Source organism: Poecilia latipinna, unplaced genomic scaffold (genome assembly GCF_001443285.1).
Source record: "Poecilia latipinna isolate Pla-1442-1.1 unplaced genomic scaffold, P_latipinna-1.0 Scaffold1396, whole genome shotgun sequence".
Classification (NCBI taxonomy): Eukaryota; Metazoa; Chordata; class Actinopteri; order Cyprinodontiformes; family Poeciliidae; genus Poecilia; species Poecilia latipinna.
Genome location: NW_015114012.1, coordinates 117596 through 133642, shown reverse-complemented (window position 1 = coordinate 133642; position 16047 = coordinate 117596). Strand labels below are relative to the sequence as shown.

At 36.9% G+C, this 16047-nt stretch overlaps 2 protein-coding genes across 2 annotated transcripts; both read left to right on the top strand.

Moving 5' to 3' along the window:
• The first annotated feature begins 11 nt into the window (after positions 1-11).
• Positions 12-9147, top strand: LOC106962295 (adhesion G-protein coupled receptor G4-like). The gene is made up of 19 exons (XM_015056612.1): positions 12-36; positions 1678-1805; positions 1890-2121; positions 2221-2496; positions 3919-4016; positions 4295-4356; positions 4498-4543; positions 4740-4768; positions 5101-5255; positions 5332-5532; positions 5615-5688; positions 5766-5833; positions 5924-5957; positions 7118-7137; positions 7383-7525; positions 7608-7737; positions 8480-8580; positions 8847-9059; positions 9140-9147. The coding sequence occupies exons 1-19, from the start codon at positions 12-14 to the stop codon at positions 9145-9147; spliced, it is 2043 nt and encodes a 680-aa protein (XP_014912098.1).
• On the top strand, positions 9146-15665 carry LOC106962296 (adhesion G-protein coupled receptor G2-like). Its single transcript, XM_015056613.1, has 13 exons — positions 9146-9305; positions 9952-10098; positions 10193-10324; positions 10415-10460; positions 10537-10640; positions 11461-11582; positions 11758-12026; positions 12130-12241; positions 12454-12532; positions 12770-12971; positions 13692-13793; positions 14501-14665; positions 15041-15665. Exons 1-13 carry the CDS (start codon positions 9174-9176, stop codon positions 15121-15123), a joined length of 1695 nt encoding a protein of 564 aa, XP_014912099.1. The 5' UTR covers positions 9146-9173; the 3' UTR covers positions 15124-15665.
• The last annotated feature ends 382 nt before the right edge of the window (positions 15666-16047 follow it).

The following is a 16047-nucleotide window of genomic DNA, read 5'->3' as shown; positions in this document are numbered from 1 at the left end:
TGGAAACCAACATGGGAACACTCTGTGTGTGTTCAAGTAAATTATTTACTGACTTTTAGTTTGTTCAAGTTTCTGCATGTACATTTTTTGCTTATTTTTCTGCACAGAAATTTATGAAGATACACGACTTTGTTTGCATTTGTTTGCTTTTCTCAAATACCAATGCAAACAATTCAGATTATAAACTAATCAGATTAAGACTTGGGTAAGCAAGACAATCTAAGAAGTAAACTCAGGGTAGCATAACTATTTATTATATGAACTTCTTAAATACAAAAGCAATTTCCTATTTGTTGAATTTGATATTAGGATTTTTTTTTCCAGTAGTAACTTCTGCAACTCTCAAAAAATTTTTCCTGCTTATGGTCAGAATTCCTAAACATTTTTCATGACAAGACAATATACAAGTTAATATTTTCAGACTCAAATGTCTGAAACTTTCTTGGAATAAAGTTGTGGACATTTCAGTGTAAAAAAATGTCCAATTTGCAGGTTCCACAAATAATGAAACAACACATTGTTGAAATTGGCTTTCTGATTTTCAGAACAGAAGAAATGTTGATATATTTATTTTAATTTGTAAAAAAAATCCTAAAACAGCAGATTTAGTTATTTTTTTCTTCAAACATTTTAGAATGTTTTAGATCTGGTGTCCAGTAGAGAGATGATGCTAATTCACACTGATTCTAGAATCACACTGGGATAAATTGGTGAAAAGATAAAGAACATAGAAAGACTGAGTAATAACATGAACATGTGATGCGTAAATTTAATATGCAGTTAAAACTAAGATGATTCAAACATCTGACAGATTTAGACCTGAATCATTTTGGCCAAATTGTTAATTAATGTGAAACGTCAGCATGAACTAAGAATTGACAGATATTTGTCCTTTAAAAATGGAAAAGGGAAAACGTTTGGAAAATATTCTAAGCTGCTCATACTCAAGATCTAAAAAGTAAAACCAAACTCCACATATTTAAACATTAAGTTGGAAACTGACAAGGTATTAAAACCTTAAAAACTTAACCTAAAAAGTGTTTAACAAACTATTTTGATCACAAAACATACAGAAATTGGCTGTGCTCTTTGAAATGAACATAAATGAAGAGATGAATATACAATTGACATAAATCTAAACTCTGAATCTGTTTGGACAAAGAAAAAGTCAATCAAAAACAGAGTCAGATGGCACAATTTGCTCATCCTTTGCCTACTTGGAACATGATGATGCGAAGGGACAAAACCTTCTTCTTTCCTCAGCTTCCAGTGGAGATTCTGGTTTTAACAACAAATCCGTAAAGCAGACAAACATACTGCGTGTCGGCTTGAAAGACAATCTGTCATTTAGTCATCAAATGAGGTAGGAAGAGACAAACAAGTGAGTGGAAATGGAAATAAGTCATTTGAATCAGGCAGTAAAGAGTTACAACCTTGAGACACCAAGATCCAAAGAGTCAGTCTCTGTGGGGAACAAAGAGACATCATGATAACAAGACTCTCTTCAATGATAGAAACACCTGATGTACACAAACAAACAGACTAAACAGACAGGTTTTCTATGTTTTGTTACAAAAAGTCAAGAATCCCTATAATGTCTATGGTGACATTTATGTCATGACAAGGTGTAAGGATGCAAAAAGTTTCACTTTTACCATATTTTCATCTGACTGTCAGAGACGTCGCTCAGCCTGTGGGGGAAGGTGGCTGACCTGACTGGATCGAACCACTGGATCCTAAAGCCTCAGGTGTTCATCCCCGCCCTGCAGGAACTGACCGTCTGCCTTAACATGAAGCTGAAGAAGGTACTGCAGAGGAGCAAACTGTTCTTTTAAACAGTATCCTGACTCATGACTTCATGATAACTAACTGATCACCTCTTGGTCAAGGGTTCCTCATTTTGGACAATCTTCATGTATCGTCATCCTGAGGTTCAGTATGCAGAGCTGGGGCTGGGGGGGAAGGACAGGCGCTTGGTGGTTTGGCTGTTTGGACAGGAATGGACCAGTCAGGACATCAACCTCCAGCTGTCGCAGTGGTACACCCTGTGCCTCACCTGGTCCCATACGAAGGACAGGCCTGCCCTCTACGTTAACGGGAGCCTAATTAACATGACAGCAGGTGAGCTTTGCTTTGCTTTGAATGATAAAACTGATTCACTGTTGCAGTTTTTGTCTGAGAGCAACTTTTCTGATTGCTCTCCTCTGTTTTTGCTTTCAGCTCACACAAACATCCCTCCATCGCTGTGCTGCCAGCTGGCCCCAAATGGATCTCTCACACTCGGGGTCGGACACACCATCAACAATGGGAATGTCGAGATCATTCGGTACAGCGGCATGTTGGGGAAAATTTCCCTGTTTCGAATATGGGGGAAAGAACGAAGCAAAGAGGAAGTGACATTACTGAGATGCACAGAGGGGGATCTGGTGAAGTGGATGAGGGACAACTGGGACACGGTGAACTGTGACCCGATCTGTGACACCAGCCTGCAATGTGGTGAGTTTGTTTCTCCTAACTGAATCTGAATAGGTTGTTATGTCAGAATCATTTACAGCTTTTTCCGGTCTCATCTCCTTTAGATTCATATCCACTGCTCTCAGATTAAAGCCTGCCAAGATGTGCTTTATTTAACATATATAAAAGCCTTTCTACAATCAATGACAAAATGTACAGAAACGTATGATAACAGCGCCGTCAACACAAATTGGCAACTAGCCTATCGTCTTCCCTTGTGATACATTCTTACATTTTTAACTAGAAGGTTTTCTTCATCCTCTCCCTAAAGGTCAGATTAGTGATGCAGCTCGTTGAACTACTTCTATATTTTTACTTAGATAAAAGTAAACAGTAGCCATCTAAGAAATTACTCAAGTAAAGGTAAAAAAGTATTTGGTAAAAAGTTGACTCATGTAATGAGTTACTGATCAAATTATCAATAATTTAATTTTGAAAAATTACATAATCAGAGGGACCAAAATGTAAAGTTGAGTGGAAATTTGGGTAATTTAAGGATGAAAATGACAATAATTCATTTAAGTAACAAAAAATAATAAAATCAGGCAAAATATGTTTTTTTCCAAATCAGTTTCTATCAATAAAAAAAACTTGTGAAACTTTAACAAAAACTACAGGTGTGTGTCTGTGTTTTGGTTAAAACATGTTTGTTTTTCATTCAGTGGTTCGAGAATCCAGACATTTTACTCAAATAAGAGCAGAAATATTTCATCACAAAATTACTCAAATAAAAGCAAAATGTACAGCATAGTGAAATTGCTCCTAAAGTACTTTTTTCCCCCTCAAAGTGTTAGTCAAGTAAATGTAACTGAGTAAAAGTAACTAGTTACTACCCAACTCTGCTCTCCATAAGTAATATATGAATTTAACAGTACTCCATGAGATTTTTAAAGTTTATTTTGTGGTATCTGAGTTAAAAAGGCAGTGAAAGATACCCTTTTCAGATTGTCAATTGTAAAAGAAAAATATGTTAATTCTTACATTGAAATTTCTTCTTTTAATGTAACAAACTGTAAAAAAAGGTGAAGGTGTATGAATACTTTTGCAGGGCAAGGTGCCACTTCACCAGAGCTGGGAATAACAGCGGACAGTGTTGTTGACGTCCGTTTTAGTTTGTGTGGTTTTAGTTTGTCTCACTGACTCTGAGGTTCAAAGTAAAGACGAGGAACAGCTAGTTTAACAGTTTGTAACCTGATTTCCTGACTTTTATACAGAACAAACACAAGTTTGTCATAAAAAAAAGTAATAAAATGAATCTGAGATATGTTAAACAAAACGCTTGTAAACTTTTGGGATTTACACTCATATATAAAGTTTTATGTGTGAAACTATACTGTATATAAAGTGTAGGTGTGTTTTCATCTAAATTTCTTTTTACCTAACTAGAGGTTTATATTTTGGCAGAATGGTCCTTTTATGAGGTGAATCTCCAGTTTGTGATCATGAGCAAAGACAAAAACACGACTGAGCATTACACAGCCAGAGACATCGCACATCGCTGGGTAAGGAGAGCAAACATCATCTCTGTCTTTACAAGTTTTACTGCATATTATGCAAGCAAATCTGAACTGACCTTTTCAGGATGTGACCAATAGTTTTGCTAAAGCTAAAATGTGTTAAAGATTAGATGCACTAACAGAAATATACAGAAGTCATGACTGATGTTTGCATAGATTAATTTAAGGGGTTTGTAGTTTGTTTTAGAATATTTTCTCCTTGTTCAACTGCAAAGAACCACAAGGTAAAACAATATTTTTGGTTATGTTTGTTGATCCTGCAGCTCAGACACGTTTTACCGACTGGAATCTATTTATACAGAGTGTCTGTGTTTGAAGTAATCAGGTAAGGGAAAAAATTATCTGAGTTTACAACTTCAATATATTACATACTTCCAATAAAACTCCTTTGGTTTATGCTACTTAAACTCTGCTTTACAGTGGAGCTACTGAACTGTAAGCAAAGTTTCTGTGATCTCTCATGCAGATCTGACACAGAGGAACACATAAAAACGCCTTATGAAGACGGGCTGGTAAACACACAGCAAATTTAATACAAAACAATCCACATTAACTTCAAATGACTTTTTGTGATATGTCAGTTGATACGCCGCATCCCCTCTTAATACTGGCTAATGTAAAGTCAGTTTTACAGTAATACAACAAATGCAAGAAAAATAACCAAAACTTTTAAAATAAAATCTAAAATGTGTGTTTCTTCTGCTCCAGATGCCATGGGCTCCTGAAAATATTTCCAGGTAAAATCCATGTTTATTTAATACTTTTAATAAACAAACATTGCTATGCAACAGTACAGATTGTACTGATCAGAATATTTTGACCAGGGCCGTTACATATAAGCAAATACTTTACAATTAACCCTCAAACTAAACTAAAACGATTATATTAAGAGTGCCACTCATCACTTGTGATCATATTTGAGATAACTTGGGTCATTTTTTGGCTGTGAATGGCACAAATTAAAGAAATTTAAGATACAGATGTGAAGTGCAGAGTATGTTGAGATTTCTTTTCAGGCTTTCCTGCAGTTCTCTGTAGAAACCCCGTTAACTCTCTTCCCGCCCTGCAGGTTCCGCTGCCTTGTTTACATCAGCGTCATCCCGAAGTGGGATGTTGCGGCTGTTCAAAAAGAAATGTGCACTGACCTTTCAAACACCTACACTGACCCCAGCAGTCTGCTGTGTCTCCTAGCTGACGCCAGCTCCATCTACACCACCCCTGTTGGTAGGAAAGAGATCTCAGTAGTAGCAGGATAATACAAGAAACCTTCAAAATATCTGATGAATGGCTTCCTTTCCAGAACGCTTTTCCATGACGACAATCAGCCCTCAGGTTGTCATGACAACGTCCTCTCTTGTCACAACCTCCACCTTTAAAACCACCATGACGTCCTCTGCTTTCACCCAATTAACAACTCTGGAAGCATCGACCATCAGCACAACTTCTGATACCAAAGAAACCACAACCAACACCGTCACCAGAACCCCTGGAAACATCTCTGGTCGGTCTGGTAGCACCTTCCGCAGTTCTGTTTTCTCTACATCCTGAGGAAAGCTTCTGATTCGTCTCAATCCTCTTAGCAGAACTTTACTTTGAAGTCCAAGTGAACATCTCCATAACGGGAAACTGTGACCCACAGCAGATCCTTCCCTACTGGGTACGTCTCAAAAACACAGCCAAAATCTTATTTAAACAAATCAATCTCCAGGATGAATATTACATTTTTCATTTCAGCTTAACATGAGTCTGCCTGATGACTTAATGATGGTGCTGGATCTGCAGCTGCTCCCCAAATCAGAAAGGTGTGTTTTATGAGAGGAAACTATCACAACATCGTTTAACAACATTTATAGAAACTGTCAGAAATAAGATAAAATCTCTCACTGTTTCAGACGTCATCCTGAAAGGAAACATGACTCAAATCAAGTAAGTAAATAAACCTGTTTAAATCCAATATTTGCAGAAAAATCCAAATAAAAATTCTTTATTGGTTTGCAAACGTACACAACAAAGCTTACGTCCATGTTCCAGGCAGAAATGTACAACCACTTGTCATCATCATAAATTTATGGCCTTGAATGATTTATTTGTTTGTTTAGGGTTGAACTGATAACAGAGCATACAAGCACAAGGATAAAAAAAAAAAAAAACAAGAAATGGATTTACAAGTTTGAATTGTAAATTATGTCTAATCCAAACAGATTCAAAATTAGACTTACAAGTAGGGATATGAATAAATCCCTATTTATTTAGTGAAAGTCCATCAGTAACTTGAAAAAATTAACACAGACTTTTTTGATTGATATGATTCATGATTCAAGGTTTACACTTAAAGAAATCAATTTAATTTGACCAACATGTTTCTGGTCAGAAATCATAAGACAGGTTTGGTTGCAATCATGCCAATAAATTCACTGATTATTGAAAAGTTTACAAACACATTTTGACATTATTTAAAAAAAACTCAAAAGTAAATAAAGATGGATTAATGATACTTAACATTTCTTTATTATGTTTTTAGAGACGCCTGTCCAATTTATTGTCAGAAACAAACTATTTGGTTGTGTTTAAGTGATCTTAAATATAATTCTGCCAGGATTATGAATCTGTTTGGACTTAAAACGCAAAAGAAAGTCCTTTGCTTTTATAATCTTACCCAATTTGAGCAATGCAATAGTACCTCTAATAGGAAAATAGCCCCACATTATGATGCTGCCACTGCCATACTTGGTAGTTAGTTCAAATGTTTTTTCAGGTCTGAAAGCATCATCTTCACTCCACCAAACATTCAACTTGTCATCGTGGCTAAAAGACTGAATGTGTTTGAGAAGCAACTTGTTAAAGGACATTAGAGAGAATCATAGCTGAATGTATATATTTATCATTTTTAATTTCATGTGTACAGGAAGTCCAAAAATGTCATCTTTAAAAATGTTGTGTTATGATTCATAACAGAAAGAGAGCAGTTCAAATGAATCATTAGAAGCTAAGAACGAACATTTAATTTTGACTGCATATTATAAATGTCTGAGCAGTTACAGCTGCTGTGTATTTTCTTTAAACATTATTTTCTTATTTTTCACCAGGTGTTGACAGATGTCTCGAGGTACTGCTTGTTCAAAATCGATGTGCAACAAAACGTTTCAAATGTAACTAAGTTAAGTGCAGCATAAAAATGCACATCTTTATTTGTGCATATTAGATAACTTCCATTCAGTTTTAAATCTTTTTTTTCTTTTTTTAAATCTCAAAATGTGTAAACAACATTTTATAAGCACTTACATTCTGCTCTTCTTTTCACGTTAATTCTTTAGATCTTTGCAGCTCATTGTTACGTCTTTCTGTCTGCAGAGAGAGCTTCGTTTTCCAGGTCCAAGTGTTGACGCACTTAGTCCAACAGGAAATTGAAAACCAAATACGGGACTGTCTCCAGAATCCCTATGACAATGGGTTGTTCTCCATAACAGTACACCACATAAAGATATGTCTCATATGTAAGTACAGCTGAGGTCCACACACCCTCATAACCAGCTGAAAAGCTGAAACTCTCTTACTAAATGTGTGTTTCCCTCTTAGCGGTTATTCAGTGTGCAGCTGAAGCCCAGCAGACCCTAAAAGGCCTGTTCATGTGGCCTGACACTGCAGGAGGACAAAATGCTACATATCCATGCCCCAAAGACCCTCAGTACTCTGCAACCCGACTTTGGTGAGACCTCTCAGTATGAAGGGCTTCTGTGGTTTTTAAAAACGGATCACATGCTGCCTGTGCATTACTTACATCAGCAACCTTTTAGATGAAGGAGAAAACTGAAAATATACACAAATTCAAAAGAATCATGAGCTAAAAAACTTAATTTGAAAAATGCTGCTGGTTGTTGTTAAAGTTGGATGTTATTTTGAAGCATAAATCCTTTCAGCAACATCAATATAAATCTTAATGAAGCACAAAACTGGAGCATCAATAACATCAGAGTGCTGCCTCACAGAAACATCTGTTTGTCTTTCTGATATTTACAGATGATATCAAATAATTGACTCATTCATTTAGCTGAACAACTACCACCATTAATTTAATGCATCAACAAGTATAGGCCTATCTGAGTATCGATTATCTCTATTTGTACATATTTGCTCTGTTTTGTCCATGTTTTATGTTGACTCAGTGCCACAGATTTTACTAATGGCTCTGTTGTAAAAGATAATAAAGGGGAAAGTTAAATGATTTTCAGATTAAGCTTTCCATTTTTATATTCCCATTCATATTAGGGCAGTTGGAAACAGACTGTAGATGAAATATGAGTATAACATCACAACAATATCTTTCTTTAGACAAACAACATATTCTAAACATCCTCAGAAAATAGAGGAAAACATTGACATTTATTCTTTCTACTTGTGTTTTTAATTGGTAATGGGTCTTAAGTCTTATTTATTTTTATTTTTTACAGTAAACTGTCCCAGTGGACTCACTGGATGGAGCCAAACCTTGAAAACTGCCCTCCAGTGGTGGAAACTATCCCTGATCTGGATCATGTTGAAGTCACTCCTGGTCTGTTAACATTTATTTACATTCCTTTTTGTGTTCTTCATTTCTATTATATCATTTTTAAAGTCTATTCAGTACTGAGTTTAAAAACATTCAGTTCAAATCATACAGTTAACGTTAAAACTAATTACAATAATATGCTTAAAAACTGCACTTTATCTATACATCTGTTTTTTTATTTTATCAGATCTACATACAAATTTGTTCAGTTTTTAAAGTGTTTCAAAGTCCTGACAGTCACATTATTGCCTTGCGTCATTTATTTCCAGAAAATGCATTTGACGTGTTGAAGATGATTATGGACTTAATGAGAAACCAGTCCAGTCTCATCTACAAAGAGCTGGTCACAGTCCTCAACAAGCTGAAGGACATCATCAGGGTCAGCGTTGTCACACCAGAGCTTGGCCAAGCTCTGATCAACGCCATTTCCAACATACTGGAATCAGGCAGCAACCTGGGGGCGTTTACTAACACGTATGGACGTGATGCAGATTTAAGCATTCAAGTAAAACCTCAGCTACGCTCAAACGTGTCTAAATGTAAAATGTGTGATTACCTGCAGCATTCTGAACCTCACAGAGGAGGTGGGAGACAAAATGGTGGGTTACCAGGGCTCCTACACGCTTGGTGCTCGAGCTGTGGCTCTCTCAGTGGTGGACGTGGCTCCTGGACAGTTTAGCAGCCTGAGCTTTGGAGTTCTTTCTGATTGGTCCGGCAACAAGCCTGAGGTAGTGAAACACCTTTCAGATCAGAGAATTCAGAAGGTCTCAGTTATTGAGACGCCTGGTAGAGATAAGTCTGTTTTTAGTGGAACAAAAATAATCCAATGATATGAAACAATGATGGGATTTTTTTCTATAACACACTAAGTGGTAATGTTGTAAAAAATATATTCTATTTATTAAATAAAGAAAAGCTATCCAAACAATCTGTGACTTCTAAATCACATAAAAAGTCCCACTTTTGAACTGACCTAATATATTTTTTCCAAAGGTTTTTGCAATAATTCATAATTCATAATTATGAAGAGCCTTCATAATTACTATAATTATGAAGGGTCTTCATCACATCTTTACATCCAAACAGAAATGTGCAGAACCTAATTCATTTGAATGAACTTAAACTACAGAGTACTCTACATCCATCTAACGTCCAGTCTACTATAATTGAATTTGATGCATCAGAATATCATATCCAATAAAGAAAAGATATTGTAAAACAAAGTCCATATTTAATAAGGACTTTGCTTTCTAAATCTTTAAAGCACTATCACAGTTTTGATGCTTGATTCTCCAGTTGTTCAAAGTAAGCAGTAAATATGAAGATATTTATGAATGCAGTGTGACGTTAAGGATATTCTTTTCTGTGATGTAGATTTTTATTAACAGGTATCCGTCAGACGGCACGGTGGCTTTCATTTCCCTGCCGTCTGTCCTGCAGGACAACTTCCCACAAAATGCCCTGAGCCAGAACCAACCTAGAATCCAGTTTCAGTTCTACGCCAACCCACTACTCTTTAAGGTACACGATGCAGAAAACTGAATACTAGCAAAATGAAACAATAATTTTGTTCAAACTGGCCTTTTGGAAAGTGGTTGATGTTTATTGTCTCCAGTATCAGGTGAATGAACAGGAGCCTTTCCTCAGCACCTTTGTGGTGTCAGCCAGTGTGTCCAACGCCAGCTCACCAATTAAAGACCTTCATGAAGAAGTTAAAGTCATGCTCCACCATCTGCAGTCTGGCCCGGTAGAAGAAACATATTAAAAACAACGTTACACCCTCCAGGAATGAATAAATGAGATTATCATGAGTTTTTTTTTTATATATACTTTCCAGCATGACAGACAAATGCAGTGTGTGTACTGGAACTTCAATAAAAACAGTAGGTCTTTTTTCAAATGGAAAATTTCATCATACTGAACAGAAATTGATTTAAAAAAAATACTGTTGACATCTAGACGGACACGGGGGCTGGGATGATCACGGCTGCCGAAAATATAACAGCACCCCTGATTACACCACATGTCTCTGCGATCATCTCACACACTTTGGAGTTCTTCTGGTACGAATCCTTTTTACAGAGATTTTTATTTATAGAAAGCTCCGTTTCTTAGATGCCACAGGCAGAGCTAAAATGTGAAGATTTTAACATTTTAATCTTATAAGCGTTAAATCGTAGTAATATTTGCGGTTGTAAAAACCCAGTAAGGCAGCTAAGCTAAGATTTGGGCAGCAGAGGGCACTCAGAGTTTAGATTTTGGAAAATGAAAAGCAATGTTTGAACATTTTTTGATTTTTAAATGATTTTAAAACATAGTCCCAAAAAACTAAAACACAATAATTTCAAATCAAGCAAAAAATAAATAAAAAAATAAATAAAAAATAATAATAATATTGATGTGTCTAAATGGACACATTTTTGTTTTCTGCCAAACTAAAGTTTATAATTTAGTTCAGATACTGAGCAGAGCCTGCCAGATGTTTTCCCACTCATTATTATTTTATTGTGCTTTTACAACTGAAATGTACAATTCGAATTGCATACAGAACACTAAGGCGAAAACCAACACTAGGCGTAAACCTGGACACAGCTGAGGTGGTGGCAGCATCATGCTGGGGGAAAGCATTTTTTTTCAATGGTGAAAAGGAAGCAGGATCTAAATGCAGATCAAGACTAAAAAATAAAAACCTGGTGGGAACAATTAGGACAGAGGTTCAAGTTTCAGCAGCACAATAAACTGAGATAAACAGGAAGAGCTGCAGCAGTAAAACTCAAGACCCAAATCCAATTGAAAATCTACGGCAAGGCTTAAAAATGACTGTATAGACGACGATCTCTGAAACCAGAGGCATCTAGTGAAGAAAATGTCTCTGTTCTCCAGGACGTGTCCCGGACTCAGCTGGACCCGCTCCATGAACAGATCCTGACTATCATCACGTATGTTGGCTGCGGCGTCTCCTCCCTGTTCTTAGGAATCACCATTCTGACGTACATGGCCTTTGAGTAAGTTGTGTCAAGATGAATAAAACATACTTTCAAACTATTCTACATTTTTCAGTGAGTTTATCTTCCCTTTCATAGTGGACATTTGTATTGTCTAATAAATGTCTGAATTGCAGGGCTGTAAGTAATTTTTAATCTGTCTCCTCTTCTTCTTTGACACTCATTTCCATTCTAGAAAGCTTCGTAGAGACTACCCCTCTCAGATCCTCATAAACCTCTCTTTGGCCCTGCTGGGATTGAACCTGATGTTTCTGGTCAACTCCTGGTTGTCCTCCTGGAGTGTTTACGGTCTCTGTGTGGCAGCAGCCTCCCTGCTGCACTACTTCCTCCTAGCATCTTTCACCTGGATGGGATTAGAGGCTGTCAACATGTACTTTGCCCTGGTTAAAGTCTTCAACGTCTATGTTCCTTCGTATATCCTCAAGTTTTGTGCTCTGGGATGGGGTAAGCTATAACTAAAGCTTAATTCCAATTAGTAGCTCAATAATTACTATTTAATTGCAAGGTGTTTTAAACGTCACTTGTTGGGGTTTTAACTCTTCGTCAGGTATTCCTCTGCTGATCTGCATCGTGGTTCTCGTTGTGAATCGGGATGCATACGGTAGTTTCTCTGGGAACGCTGAGCACACTTTCCAACCTTTGGACAACTCTGATAACTTGTAAGATATCAGTCTGGTATCTACTTATCTTTCACAGTTTAATTTATTTTGAAGAACCTGTCTGAGTTACATACTGCAGCTGCAGAAAAAGTTTACGTTTCCTTTCATACTTATTTATTTAATATGTAAATTGTGGGACTAAACAAGCACATTGTCTGCAGTATTTCCTCCTCTGTCCTTTGCACCATAACATTTTGTCAATTTGTCAACAGCTGCTGGCTTCAAGATAATGTGACGTATTATGCGTCTGTGGTTGCCTACGCTGGGTTGATCTTTCTCTTCAACATCGGGGTAAATATCACATTTTATGCACACATTTTCAGTTGTGTTCAGAATAGATAATTATTGCAGAGCTGTTTGTTTTGAGAAGCCCTTAATCATACAAAACTATCAGAAAGTTCATAATTTAAATAGATGACAATAAATATCAATAATACAGCCTGTTCTACAGCCAAAATGATCTTTTATTGTTTGAAATTGCACACGTTTTTCTGTAAGTTTAAAATGTTTTTATGGATCTCTCTTTAGGTCTTTGTGGTGGTTCTGATTCAGATCCGCCGCATGCGGCTCAACAGCCCGGCCGGGACCCGGAGAGGGGTGCTGCAGGACCTGAAGGGAGCCGCCAGTCTCACCTTCTTACTCGGGCTAACATGGACTGTAGGTTTCTTTACCTGGGCACCAGCAAGGGTAGTTCTGCTGTACCTGTTCGCCGGACTCAACACCCTGCAAGGTGAGTTCTGTTCTGCGCAGAGAAATTCAGACATTGGGTAAAACAGCTTTTGAACATGTCAGTGTTTCTCTTTGTTTACATGTCTAATGAGGTTTTTGACATAAAAGTCCCACCAGATGCTGGCAACACAAGAAACCAACACATTCAAAGAAATCTAAGCAAATCAGCCCACCAGTAAAGTTATAGGCAAACAAAAAATGGAATTACATGGGATGAATATACTTCCCATCAACCAGATTCTCTATACAAGAGACGTCTTAAGATTTCTCCCACAAAGTATTCAATCACCAATATTGGGAAGATATTTATTATTTATCTCTGTCCTTTTATTTTTTTTACACGCATCTTAATTTGCTTTGATTTCATTGTAGATTACTTGGGTTGTTGTCAATATGTGTCAATTTTAGCTCAATGGCCTCATTAGAAATAACTAAGCAGAGAAAAATCTAGATGTGCTCAAAACTTTTACTGATGAGTTGGAAAAAGCGATCAGCATGAGTATCATAATAAGTTTGATGGTTTATTTAAACAGGTCCTTTTTCTGGGTGATCTATGTAGACAAAGTTTACACTCTAAGTGCAGACTTGGACTAGGCAGGCTTTGAGGGACGCAGTATGGTGGCTGTAGTTTTCCAGTGAACTCTTGAATCCGTGTCTTTTGTTCACCAGCTGACTGTGGATCACGATTCATTACAGACTTTCCAAAACCCATTTCTTCCAGGACTTTTTGTCTTCCTGTTCCACTGTCTGATGAAGGAGAATGTGAGAAAACAGTGGAGGATTCATCTTTGCTTTGGCCGATTTCGACTTGAGGAGCACTCTGGTACTGACACTCAACATAATACACTGGTTATGGTTTTATTTGACTGAATCGGTTTGTAGCTACTTGCATTGAACGGAGTTCCTATAAATTTTACATTTCGTACGAGTCAAATATTCACATTTTTCTGATGGATTTTGATCAAATTCTGGCCATCTACAATGTTGGAGCTCAATGTTGCCATCTTCTGCAAGATATCAAACACAGGTAAATCTGTGGGTCATTTCACAACATTTTTTGGTCATCTGTACTAATTTAGACAAACTATTTCAAACTGATTACACATGTAATGTCTGGATATAAATTCTTTAAGCCACTACTTGTAATTTATTTTACCTATTTTTATTGGAAAAAGAAATAAAAGTTTTGTTTTGCATGTAAACATCCCAGGTTAAAGATCATGACCTAAGGTCTACGGATCAAATAATGTGTGAAATTCACTTTAGACATTTAAATGCAGCCCCAATTGTTTGACCCACAAATGCACTCCTTACAAATGTGGCACCATTATTTATTTATTTATTTATTTTTTACTTTTTGATAATGAAACATTTTTCCATATTCTGTGAGTTTTTTCCCCCCATTTTCCGAGCGTTGGAAATCCATGCATTTAAATAAATTTTTTAAAAACTGGATAGGAATCCTGAAAGAAACGCAAGGCTTTATTCCAACTTGACTGTGTCTGGGATCTTTTTCTCATTTGTTTTTAGAGTGGAGCAATTCAGCATCAGTTCGAGTACTTGCGAAGCCCAAAGAGAAGTTTTTAAGAGCAGCGATTCCATCTGTCCGTTCTGTCAAGTCCAACTCCACAGACAGTACTTCAGCCTCTTCCGACTCCAGCCAGAGAGACTCACCCTGCAGGAGGCCAAACCTTGGTGAGCAAACCAAGCAGAATCTCTGGCAGCATGCAGCTAGTTTGGGTAAACTTACAAGATAAATTTGACTTTAAAAGCATAGGATAAGACATGATGTGCCACAAGGTTTTCCTGGTGCTTCTGCAGCTGGAATCGTATTTAAGGTCACTGCTTGAATTAATGACACTGCTCTGACATTAAATAATTACAACCTTTTGTAATGAGGCAGACTTAAACCAAGCTAGAAGGACATGACTGTTGCTTCTCATGAAACACTTCCTTCTCAATTTGACAGTTCAATTTAAGCCAAACCCCCCTGGTGCACACGCCTAAGAGACATAAAAACGATCCCTTCCTCTCACCTCTAAATGGCTCATATGTTTAATTATCTTGTAGATCTTCTTGTGCACAGCCTGGTTCTTCCTCGAGCCCAGACCGGAGCCCCAGATACAGAATCTCTGAACCCGACATCTGGATAAACGACCAGCCACAGCAATAAAACAACCACCCAAAGTGCTAACCTGCACACATCCCATCATTTAGTCGCATCTCTCTGACAGAGGAAACAGATGTAAGCAGTGCACACAGCATCGGCTTCATTAGCTAATTTTTCCACACGGTTCTATTGTTAGTTTTGTTTCCGCTAAATATTGTAAAAGAGCCTGTAATTTCAAAGAGAGGAGCGGTTGCATCAGTACCAAGGAGGAGTTGGTTGCCAAGCAACTGGTGAGTGGAGTGATGGTGACAATGAACTGTGAAACATTTTGTGTAAAAGAAAAATGATAATAAAATCCAAAATTTAAGGTGACAGGTTTGGCCCCTATTTGTTTATTGCTCAATTTTTAAACGTTTTGATCATTTCTCAGTTGCTTTATGCACAAAATTTGTCAGTGGAGATTTTTAGGGCAGATTTGTTCTTGTGTAAAATCTGACACCTTTTGTTTGATTAGCATATGGTGGTTTTCAGATACTCATTTTAATGATTTCCCCCCTCTGAACGGTATTTTAACCACTGTCTCTGCCAATACATGTCTCTGTCTGTGTGTACACTATTAAACCTAGTGATGTTTATGTACAGAAAAATCTGCAATCAGTGACAAATTAAATTAAAATTCCATGAAACAAGACTAACATTCCTATTTCTTTTCTCTACTGTCTCAAGTTTTGCCTTGATATTTAAACAAATCCTCCGTTTATTACAGACTGTAGCAATGTAATCAATACATTTTGTAAAGATGTAATTTTATAGGGATTACAAGCTTTGTGGTTACAGGTACATCTGATTCAATTAGAAAACAATCCAATTAAAATTCATTTTGCATAATTTTGCATTTTAGTTAGCAGCAATAAAAGGGTTTAAGTTAAACATTTGTATTTTATGGCTCACACGTTCATGAGAAACA

Bases quoted from the DNA above. Each gene is read 5' to 3' on its own strand.
- LOC106962296 (XM_015056613.1), top strand. From the start codon at position 9,174: ATGGTGGGTTACCAGGGCTCCTACACGCTTGGTGCTCGAGCTGTGGCT. The intron at 9,306-9,951 runs GTAGTGAAACAC...TCTGTGATGTAG, and splicing joins GGTCCGGCAACAAGCCTGAG to ATTTTTATTAACAGGTATCC. The intron at 10,641-11,460 runs GTACGAATCCTT...TCTGTTCTCCAG, and splicing joins CACACTTTGGAGTTCTTCTG to GACGTGTCCCGGACTCAGCT.
- LOC106962295 (XM_015056612.1), top strand. From the start codon at position 12: ATGGGAACACTCTGTGTGTGTTCAA. The intron at 4,544-4,739 runs GTAAACACACAG...CTTCTGCTCCAG, and splicing joins CGCCTTATGAAGACGGGCTG to ATGCCATGGGCTCCTGAAAA. The intron at 5,834-5,923 runs GTGTGTTTTATG...TCACTGTTTCAG, and splicing joins CTGCTCCCCAAATCAGAAAG to ACGTCATCCTGAAAGGAAAC.